The sequence below is a fragment of the Zerene cesonia genome, unplaced genomic scaffold (genome assembly GCF_012273895.1).
Source record: "Zerene cesonia ecotype Mississippi unplaced genomic scaffold, Zerene_cesonia_1.1 Zces_u009, whole genome shotgun sequence".
NCBI lineage: Eukaryota > Metazoa > Arthropoda > Insecta > Lepidoptera > Pieridae > Zerene > Zerene cesonia.
The window spans coordinates 352,446-364,232 of record NW_024045139.1 but is presented as its reverse complement, the minus strand read 5'-3'; the positions used below and the strand labels follow the sequence as shown (position 1 = coordinate 364,232).

Below are 11,787 nucleotides of genomic sequence, written 5' to 3'. Positions count from 1 at the left end.
ACATTATTTGTTCAAAGGCTATTTAATATTAAATCGAGAATTGAAACTTGGTAACAGAGGATAAATAAATATACATGCATTAAGGTACAAAATTTGGTAGTGAAACATTAAGGGGCCAAATAAATAAAAAATATAAAAACAAAAATAAAATAAAAATAAATGACCAAAAAGTCAATTCCAGTGTCCCTTGTGGGGTATGGGGCAAAAGCATTAAGTCCTGATTCAGTAGTTGATTTTCTTTGCGGATAAGTAGGTTATCAGCTTTCTGTGTCCTGCCAGTCCGAGCCATTTTACTATATCCCACGGGAAATCGAACCCAGGACGTTAACGTTTATTAAAAACCAAACGAAACTCACCTTCGGCATGTGCCCATTGCGATGTTTCTTGGCCAGCTTGGCCAGCCTCTGCATCTGCTCCTTGCCCCTGTCCGGCGCCTTCCCAGGCGTCTTCTCGCTGCCCTCGACCCCGGGCCACACGCGCAAATCGAACATCCCCTTTCGGACAAACAGTAACTTCCTAAACTGTCCCACCAAGTACAAATAACACTTCTTGCATACGTTCAACGTGCTCGTCGAATTGCCCATTTTTAACGTTATTCAAAAGCACCACCATGTCAATTCACTGCACTGTCATCAGTCAAAGATACCTCCATGTTATGAACGAAAACTTTCCGACTTTTACAGCACATTTGTGTTTGGAAGTTCTAGAAAGCGCGGGAGTATGAGGCGCACTGAACTATCTTGCAGGACAGCTGCGACGCATCGATAGCGGAGGTCAATATAAACATAATGTAGCAATTATCGATTATAATTTATATGTGGGCGGGACGGCGTATCAGCGTGGATCGAACCTGGGATCTAATGAGATCAGGGTTAAGCGTCAATACCGACCAATATGGACTAGACGCTGGTTCACAAAAATCGTTGATGTTATTAAGTAGGGTAGGGCTATCAAAGATGCCGCGCTTAAAAATACAGAAAAAATTATCGGACTCCGAAAAAATTACGAATGAGAAATCGTGAAGTTTGTTGTAAATGAGAAATTACCTAAAATTACGAATTACACAAGCATTAATATCTTGTTCAGATGTTCTCAACATTTATGAAAATGCAAAAAAATTGCAATTTGAGAAAATAAATTGTAATTTAATGTCTCATGTAACCTTTTAACAGAGGTAACTTAGCCGATAAACATTTACTTTGTATCGAACTTAAAGGTGATAAATTAATTTGTAATATTTTAAGAATAATTCAAATAATTGAGCTACTATTGCTGCTGTTCATGGTGCTGATAATGCTGTTTTCATAAGAGTTTTTAACCGACATCAAAAAAGGAGTCCATCTTATATAGATAAGAATTGAGAACCACCGCACAGAGTTAATATAAAGCTGAAGAGTTTGTCTGATACGCGCTAATCTCAGTAACTACTACTACATATATCGAGGGCGTAGCCGCGTAATTTTAATTTAGACCAGGTCTCAGTGGCAACCATGTTGATAAAATAAATCTTCATCTTACATTAAAAATAGGAAAAAAAAAGTTCGGTTCTTCGTATAAAACGTTTTACTTGTTTCTGGCACCGGCTTGCCTTTTCTGTGTTATTTTCTTTTTGAAGGAGGTTTTGCTTATCATACTACGCAATTAAAAATGCTTTTATAACGAAGGCCACAAAAGCGCATATTTCCGCACATAATAATTAATTCTCAATCGTTAGCGTTAAGGCATATTTTCCTTTGAACATTGGATATACGAATGGTATTTATAGAAACAATCAGATGTGAATACCTTCAGGCTGCCATTAGATTAGTCATTAGTTGATTTATTCCAAGGATTAACAAAGGTCGATAGCTATTTTATAATTTGTAAACTAAGCAAAAATTATATATTTTATATTTTAATTATTTATTTTCATTGTATACATAGACAATAGAAAAAATATGATAACAATAGTAACATAGATTTTGTATTGAATTGGCGGCCTTATGGTTATAAGCCATTATTACCGGCAACCGACGTGTAAAGGATAAATAAAAATTAATAGATTCGAAGGTGTGGGTCATTTAAAAATATACATAGCAAAGTAATTTCTTGTGTATGATTTTACGCGAGTATTCATTTAGAAATTATAGACTTTTCAATGGATTTTAAACGCTATACATCTTAATATATAAAAATCTCGTGTCACAATGTTTGTCCTCAATGGACTCCTAAACCACTTAACCGATTATAATAAAATTCGCACACCATGTGCAGTTCGATCCAACTTGAGAGATAGGATAGTTTATATTATTTCAATTACGATAAATGACTACCCGGGCGGAGCCGGGGCGTGCAGCTAGTTTATTATATTTAACCCGACGTTTCGAACACTACGGTGAGCGTGGTTTCTAAGTCTCATAGTTCTTTGGCTTGTAGTGGAGTTCAATATGGCGATAAACGCAGTGAGATTCGATTGTGACCCACTTTAAAGTGTCAAATTTAATTCAAATATTGTACACATCATCAAGAATCGGTGGCAATACCATACTTTACATATGGCCTTATCTCATTATAATGATTAGGATCGCCAGCATTAAACAATTTCTCTACGTATACTCTGTATGAGGGTACATCAGCCCATATATGTTCCCACTGTTGGGACACAGGCCTCCTATGAGGGTTCAGGCCATGATCCACCACGCTGGCAAAGTGCGGGTTGGCAGATGTCACATGTGGTCGAACTTTTTAATCTTAGACATGCCGGATTCCTCACGATGTTTTCCTTCGCCGTTTTAAGCAGTGGTGATGTTATTCACATGTGCAGGTAAATTGAAAAATCAATTTATTTCCTGCACGCTCCGCCCGGTCTGGAACCCCGACTTATCGATTTTGAAGTCCAAGGTTCTCACCACTGAGCCACCACTGCTTTTCTGTATGAGGGTAAATAAGGCAATTCAGCCGATTCTATAATTAAATAAAGCGTTGTGTTTTTTAAATAAATATATATCCGTTCTGTGATAAATCTGGTTGCTATTTCTAGTAATGCATAATCATTAACATTTAAAATGAACCAAAATAAGCTACGGTATGCCGAAAAGAAAAACAACAAAACATCGAAGTAGGAAATAAAAGTTAAATATAGCATCAATGAAAAAGTTAAAAAAAAAACTCAATTTCGAAAAAGTTCAATATCACAAGATGCAGGATATATTAAGGCAATGTTATTTTTATAAAGTTTTATTTGGCCTTCACAGATTTAAAACTTGATGCATAAGCCAATGTAATCTATAATTGGCATTTTTTTTTTGTTTTATCGATGACCAGCTGCTTCCCGCGGTTTCACCCGCGTAAGTCCGTATTCCGTAGGAATTTCGGGATAAAAAGTTGCCTATATGTTATTCCATTTGTCCAGCTGTCTATGCACCAAATTTCATTGCAATCGGTTCAGTATTTTTTGTGTGAAAGACTAACAAACACACACACATATCCTTACAAACTTTCGCATTTGTAATATTAGTAGGATTACTCCAATGGAGGAAGGTATGTTGGTATGGTTCCGTATTATCGTAAAACCTAGCAGTTTTAGGACAAGTGATGTAATTTTTCAAAATTTCCTACTAACTTTACGTGAAAGTTTGTAAGTATGGATGGATGTATGGATATTTGTCTTTCTTTCACGCGAAAACAGCTAATCGTATCTGTATGAAATTTCGTACAGAGATAAAATATTGTCTGGATTAAAACAAAGGCAATTTTTCATCCGGGTACCACGCGAGTAACGCCACGGGTTACATCTGGTATTATATAAATTAAAATTTTTTGTGTCATAAACGAAAAAGTTAATACCATTCTCTTTTCAAATTTCCAAAATTTTCTTCCTTTAAAATTACAGTTTTAAATACTTGAATACCTTAAAATTGGAATACTTATTTCTAGACTAGTTTTTAACTTGTTGACTTGGTTATATGGAATATGCTATTAGTGGTATATAGACTACTAGCGATCCACGCCGGCTACTCCCGCGGTACATATAAAACCTATATCACTCATTAAACCGTATCTATCCAACGGTGTAAGATTTCTTAAATCGGTACAGTAGTTGCTGAGATTAGCGCGTAAACAAACAAACTCTTCGGCTTTATACTTTTAGTATGGTAGTATCTATTAATGGCGCCACATCCTACGCTTTTTGCATAAATTTGAAAGTTCATATATCGAGAATAATTTTTTACATAACAAATATTAAAAGTAGGCCATTCACGTTAGTTATGACTGAGTTGTGTCCAATATTATAATATATCTCAAATTTTTCGTATATTTCAGAGTACAAATAATAACTTAATTCGCATTTTTAATATTATATCATTTAAGTAAATAAAAATTATATAACGAATTGTTATAAACAATTAGAATGGCAGTACTAAATTCAGGTAATTGCCTGACTCATGTATGCCAGCGAGCAAGATGACAATATCCGTATTATGCACGAGTGAAAGAGCACGAGTTGTAGACGACCCTTACCGTTAATTATTGGTACATGACCTATCTACTATTCTTTTCAATATCTACTATTATGAATTAGTTACCTATGTATTAATAGCTGTTCCTACAACCCTTGAGACCACTAAAAATCAGTGCCGCGTTATCTGACACAGCATTATACTGGTATAGTCCCGGTTTTTCCAAAGGACTCTGACATCTTTATTTTTTTGGTTATAGTATTTTTATGTTGCTCTTTTATGTGTTCATTACTGCAAGCTTTTGACCTTTGAAGCCTCTGGCAGAATAAGTACTTCTATCTTTCTTTCTTTCTCCTAACTGAGTCTATCTTGTCAATATGTATTTGGATAATTGGATATATAAATATGCAAAAAGAAGTATACACTGATTAAAAAACTAACTGACATATCAACGCCATAAACTTAACTGTAAGAGAAAACTTTAAAATATCCGTAGGTTTTAAACAAAGTCTAGTAACTGCGAGCGAAGACGCGGGCAGAACGCTAGTGCATTAAATTCATAACAATACAACCGTTCACATGAATAAAAAATAAAATGTATTAAAACATGAATAATTAAATAATTGAGAATTAATGCAATTAACACGTTATCATTTCCGCTATTTAAATTGGAATCTTAATACAAATTATTTAAAATATGAATACAATATAAACATGAAATAATTGTATTATTTATTTATCCTTAACTATTTCTTAGACTTAATTACAGACTTAATCCTTGGATAAAATTAATTCTTTAAACGGTTAAGTAACAGATTTTGAAAATTCTTACACAAGCAGAAATTTCTAAGGCTATATATACCTACCTATATTATATTATACTAGCAGGCCGCCCGGCATCGCCCGTGGTACGTATATATTAACGATCAGTACACATCCAACGTTGAAAGAATTTTTAATACCACTCAAGAAAATCTGTGGCCCTTAGAACCGCAGCACCGATTTTCAGAAGCTCCCTCACAAGTGACGTTAATAGATAAAAATCAGAGATATCATCTTATCCCCAGTCAAAAAAAAGTCATTACTCTTTTTTGACTGGGGAAACCTTGCGTTGATACCCACGGTCCCTGGCCGTGGCGTATTTCCTACATCGGAAGGATTTGTATGGAATTTTGTATGTGCACATATTTTTATACAAATCCGTCCCGCCGTTTCGAAGTAATTTGGTACCAAACACCGCGACGCGATACTTTCATATTTTAGGTTAGATTTAGGCCCCGATGAGATAAGTTTATGAAGAACAGTCAATCAATTTTAACCAATAAAAATAACTACCTACATAATATGCTTACTTGTACTAAATTCATGAGTTTTTTTTTTTATAATTAAATGACGAATACCGTCGCCACGGTACGGCAAAAGACGCGAATTCGAATCCTGCCTCATAATCGATTCTTTCTATTCATTAATATTCTTCATTTATAATAGCGCATTTCAAAAATATGTAACTAAATATAAAATCAAATGGTCAATTTTCATTTTGAAGGGCAGATTTCTAAATTTTTTTTTTAGATTAAGCTATACTAAAACAAACGAAAGAATAGAAAAAAGTAAGTTATTTTACGTGAACCAGCCATTTTAAAAAACTGTAGAAACATCGCGATATCAACATCATTAAAGATTAGTTTATGAACATCATTTATTTTCTATAGCTTTCTTATTTATTATATATATTATTCTCAGTTCCTGTACACACAAGGCACTAATTTTTCACGCACATTATCAACACAAAATCTAATTTTCAACCAACTATACATTAAAACTGTGAAAAACCTTTACAACAAACTCTCAAAAAACTCCGTATCCGATATTCGTAGTTTTAAATCAAACTTTGCACATAACCAACACCAGTCTTTAATCGAAACATTCATCTAGGAGACTAGATTAAAGAATCGCCTGTTATACTTAAGAATTTTCACAGCAACGCAATTTCTACTTAACTGCTAAGTTATAAGGAATATAATACTTCATTACGCGTGTGCAACATTCCGCGACGGCCAACAGACTAAATCACGAGTTATAGCCATCTACCGCCTTATCGCTAAATTATATTCAAAACCGGTCCTCGAATGCAATATGCCATCAGCTAGGACATAAGCTGACTATAAACAAATCAAAACGTACCACTGATGTTTTTTATTTTATTAACCAGCTATTATATATTAGCCAGCTTTCAGATTCGCTCACGTGGACTACAAATATTGTGCTTTCTTGGGTTTCGTTTTAGGACTTTAGATGCGTATACAAAACACCAGCTGTTCCCCCCGTCTTCGCCCGTGTTACATATAGCCTATGTCACTCAGTGATTTCTAGATTCCCAATGGCGAACGAATTTTTGTAATCGGTCCAGTGGTTCTTGCGTGAAAACGTTACACATACATAAAATATATGAAAATGAAGTAGTAAACACTTTATAATATTAGTTTAGGTGCATATGTGTATAATGTAGCATATGCATCTAAATTCAACTTGACTATCTACAAGTATAAAAATCTAAATCAACTGTTTATTTTAGAAAAGAAGAATTAAAAGTTTGTATCATACCAACATTTTTATAGGCACAACTATTGAACTATTGAACTATTGGCTATATGTTATTCCAGTTGTTCAGCTATCTACGTACCTAAATTTCATTGCAATCGGTTGAGTAGTTTTTGCGTGATCTTTCACTTGCTCTTGCAACAAACACACACACACACACACATCCTTACAAACTTTCGCATTTATAATATTAGTAGAATTAGTAGGATTGAAAATATTGTTAACACGAAATCTATAACTAATAATATAAAGCTGAAGAGATTGTTCGTACACGCTTATCGTGGGAACTACTGGACTTGGAATAGTAGTTCCTGCGACTAGAAACTAATTCACCGTGTGATATATATGTGATCCCTGTTTAATTAAGACTATGTACCATCGATTATTATAAATTACAATAAAAAATATACCGAGCTATATAAATAAATAAACTATACATAAAAAAAAAATACACATTTATTGCCAATCAAATCCATTCCATCCATCTAAAGATTCCATTACATGCATACATACAACCCGAACTAATAAAAGCGTGTTAAAAATACATTCAGGCAGGTGTCGCCCCGATATAGTTCAAACGTAGGTTCGATTTCAACTTATAATCAAGCTTTTTCCATTCTTCATTTTCAAATATTAAAAAATCACATTGAATGCTAAAACTAAGTTACTATTATTACTAAAAAAAAGCTAAACCGTTTTCGCATTGCCAGACTAAGCCACATTTACCTAAATGGGACCACACGGAAGGCTAGTTAAAAGTTCAAAAGTAACAAACTCGAAGCAATATATGAGAAATTTTGAAAGAATAGAAAAAATTTGATCACGAGGCAGGATTCGAACCTGCGTTTCTTGCCTAACCGTAGCAACGCCTAGCCTCTGCTCAAGCTAGGCTAGTAATCAAATTTTTTCTATTCTTTCAAAATTTCTCATTTATAAAGCATTTCAATGCTATAAAACTAAAAATTAAATCGAAGCAATATAGTTAAAAGAGAATCGCATTTTAAAATACGGTTGAAACTTAAATTATAATCCTTTGTATACACAAAGAAGAATTAATTCCACACCAGGCTATAATAAAATTGACAAAAAAAAACGTAATGCGTTTTAAAAAATAAACACATTTACAATTTAATTACCTACTTATGTAGCAAAAATTACCATGTCACGCGGCGAATGACATTTTGAGTTGCAAGATAAAATATCTACATAAAATATAAGTTTTTGAAGAAAAAATGGCTATTTTGTAGCATACAAGCTGATCCCCGCGGCTTCGCCCGTGTGGTCACAGGTAATTAGTAAGCTATATAGTGAAAAAAGCTAAAAAAGCATGCATTAATAATTTAATTGATATATAACTTGTTCTTATGACGAGTAAGGGAATTCAGTTTTTTATCTCATTTTATATTATTTATTCCTGGTGATCCTAATCAGGAAACTAACATAAACTCTATGATCTTGGAAATTATTCGATCACCGATCGTCGACAAGTGTATAAAGTTATATATAGAAGTAAATCAGCCCGTTTAAAGTGGATCAAATCGAGTCTAAAGGAGTCATTTACAAATAATTTATTTTTGGAATGAAGGTCCTAAACGCTGGCTAAGGGAGCAAAGGCAGTGTCACGAAAAGTCCTCACTGCACTTTAGCTATAGTGCGTAGCGTTTGGAGAGGGGGCTAACCGAATATAAGATTCGATTTATTCGTTTTTTCTATCTCTCTCTCTCACTCTGTCGTTAGTGACAAACCACGCGACGTGCGCGTCTGCTGTGTATGCGTACATTGTTTTGTCGTGTTGGTGTGTATAGATTGTAGTTGTAGTTATTCTTAAAAATATTAAAAGTTTTTAACTTTAAATAAACATCGATTACAATTTTGTCAGCATTCCTTCGCTTTTTTAATTTATTATTTAAATCGTGAATATAATTAATTTATGTAATTATAATATTTATTTCAAACTGAAAAGAACTTCGTTCAATAGGTTGTCCCACATATGACACCTTAAACAATTATTTATTTAGAGAAGCCAACAGTTTTTACATTAACACAATAAAAATAAGAAGAAAAAAGGAATAGTAACTAACTATACTATATATACTAACTAACTATATACTATAGCGACTTGCTTGCATATTAATTGTGTATCATCGAATTTTAGCTGAATTATTTAATAAATAAATATTTTATTTTCAATGTATATACATTATTTTTATTAGAAAAAATAGTTGTTTTTCACCATCATCCTTAGTTAAAACCACTTTTGACTGATTTTTGTAATGAAAAGTTTGACAGTTATTGTACACTAGCTGCGCCCCGCGGATTCACCAGCGTAAGTCGGTATGCCGTAAAAATATCGGGATAAAAAGTGCCAATAAGTTATTTCAGTTGTCCCGCTATCTACATACCAAATGTCATTGCAATCGGTTGAGTAGGATAGTAGAATGGAAGTAGGATAGTAGAATTTACAGTGGAACATAGAACCTTCTACCTTTAGGAAGTCGGCTTAATATAAAAAGGTATATGAATATATAATTAAACAATGTGATGAATGTTCATGGGCTACCATCAGGCGAAACACCAGCTCAGGTGCCCCATATGACATCAAATAAAAATAAAGCTCTGTAAATAAAGATTTTAAAACTCTCTCACCTGTCGCAACATGCCATGTTTGCCAAACAAAGAGATAGTGGTGCCACCGACCACCATTAGTTTCCCTGGTCCAGCGCAGTCATATATTGTCATGGCCAGGATTGCATTACGAGGTAAGTCACTGTAGTATACTGGTAGAGTGACCCATTCATTCCAGCTGTGAAAGTAAACAAATACTTGCCTTTATTCATCATAAATCTTTTTCAGATTACTTAATCCCTTTGCAAAACGAAACTATTGATTTTGCATTTTTTCAAGAATTAATCTTGTAATAATTTTAGCAAATTATTCAAAGCTATCTATATCATAGTTATGGAACAATTATATCTTGATCCAGCGCCCTACTACATAAAATTATAATTTTTGTCTATAATTATTTTATTGACATGCGATAAATACCTACACAACTTTAAATTTATGGGCGGTGGTAGCGCTTATCATCAGGCGTTCCACCAGCTCCATTGCCGACTATGACATAAAAAAAAAAAAAAAAACTATGCTTGAAAGTGTCTGAATGATGTTTTATAGAAAGCTGGTTGGTCATTTTTGATTACCTTTTAATAGGCATTTTTGAGTCTGCTTGTTAACAGAGAGGCAATAGTGAAAAATTGTTGAATTTATACCACTAATTTAACACATACCTTATTAGTTATATAAAAAAGAAATAAATAAAAATAAAATTTATAAGCAAGTTTAAATATTAAGTTAACAACAATGCTCTGCCTTCTGAACTAGCTTTTAAATTTACATACATAATATTTGATCCTAATTATGTTACTTCTACATACATGTTTGAATAATAAAAAACAAAGTTAAGTTATCTATTAACTAGAGTTTTATCTGACTTCAGAAATGTATATAATAACATTCTTATAAATATAATATTTCAATGTTATATGCACTTACTTCCATCGATTAGTGAAAGCTTTATAAGAGGTTGTAACGGGCAGTGCCAGAGGCACTCCATCACATAACACTTGGCAGGTCACAAACAGATCGGAGCACCCCTCTTGGTAGAGACCAGAGAACTTCAGCATGGGGTCAGAGAGCAGCTTATCATATTCAGGTTTGGCTCTCTTTCCTTCTAGTGTACCTCTGAAATAGAAGTAATAAATATGTTTACATATTAATTTAAATATATATTTTTTGTTTTTAAAAACAACTAATGAATAACTTTTGTTGCTTTAAAATTTTAAAGATAGTACTGAATAAAGTTAAATGTAAATGTGTTTTAGATTTAATCAGTAGTTATAGTCCAGTCAAACCAGACAAAGCTGAGGTGAGTGACTAGTTAAAATAAAATATCAAATGCAGGTTTGGATATGGTGGCATTCATTTTTTTTACAATAGGTGCAAGGAATGTGCTAATTTGAATATGTAATCTGTATTTCACGCATGAGATATTAGAAAACAGATGTTTTCTAGTTAACCGGAGTAGAAAACCTAAACATAAGTAATGTTGTTTTTACTTCTTTCACTGGTACATTATTTGTAATAAATAAAAATAAATGAATTTAATGCGCGTTAAATGTTGTATAGAATATTATTGTATATCTGTTATACAAAATAAATACAAAAGCTTATACATACATTTTAATTTCAACTTTGTGGTCCAATGATGAACTATATACATAGTAGAACTTATCGTCCATTTCGTTCATTTTCAAAGTCTTTTTTATGCATACAGCAAAAAGTTATATAAATATATTTTAATATTTTATTATAGATATTTTCATTGTTTGCTTTACTTGCCAAAATCAGATTTGTTTTGGATAGGTATTGAAAATTTATCTGTTGTCTGTTGACTACATACATACTGTCATTTATGACTTGAGCTAAGATTATTGCTATATAAAAATTGATATAACTTTCATTGAAAATTAATTCGTTTGGTTAAGTTTTACGCGAGTTATCGTGACCAAAGCAAAACGTGTTTTAAAAATGTCATGAGTATTGACTTTGTTTTAGCTTAACAATTATATGTAATCATTATTCTACGAGTGCGATAGAAAATAAATGTAGACACTTTTAGTCTTAGCTTACACAATTATAAAGTGGTACTTTTAGTCCATAAAGTTTCTTAATTTCTGTAAGGCGAAAG

The 11,787-nt window shown here is 32.9% G+C and overlaps 1 protein-coding gene across 1 annotated transcript in view; it reads right to left on the bottom strand.

The window, feature by feature from the left end:
* LOC119839174 (phosphatidylinositol 3-kinase catalytic subunit type 3) overlaps nucleotides 1-11,496 on the bottom strand; it is a 23,896-nt gene extending 12,400 nt beyond the window's left edge. The window contains exons 1-4 of the mRNA XM_038365383.1: nucleotides 11,277-11,496; nucleotides 10,593-10,781; nucleotides 9,687-9,843; nucleotides 357-494 (exon numbers count right to left, since the gene is read on the bottom strand). Coding sequence (XP_038221311.1) covers nucleotides 357-494; nucleotides 9,687-9,843; nucleotides 10,593-10,781; nucleotides 11,277-11,347 — 555 coding nt within the window. The 5' untranslated portion in view covers nucleotides 11,348-11,496. The remainder of the gene's footprint in view (nucleotides 1-356; nucleotides 495-9,686; nucleotides 9,844-10,592; nucleotides 10,782-11,276) is intronic.
* Nucleotides 11,497-11,787: the final 291 nt, after the last annotated feature.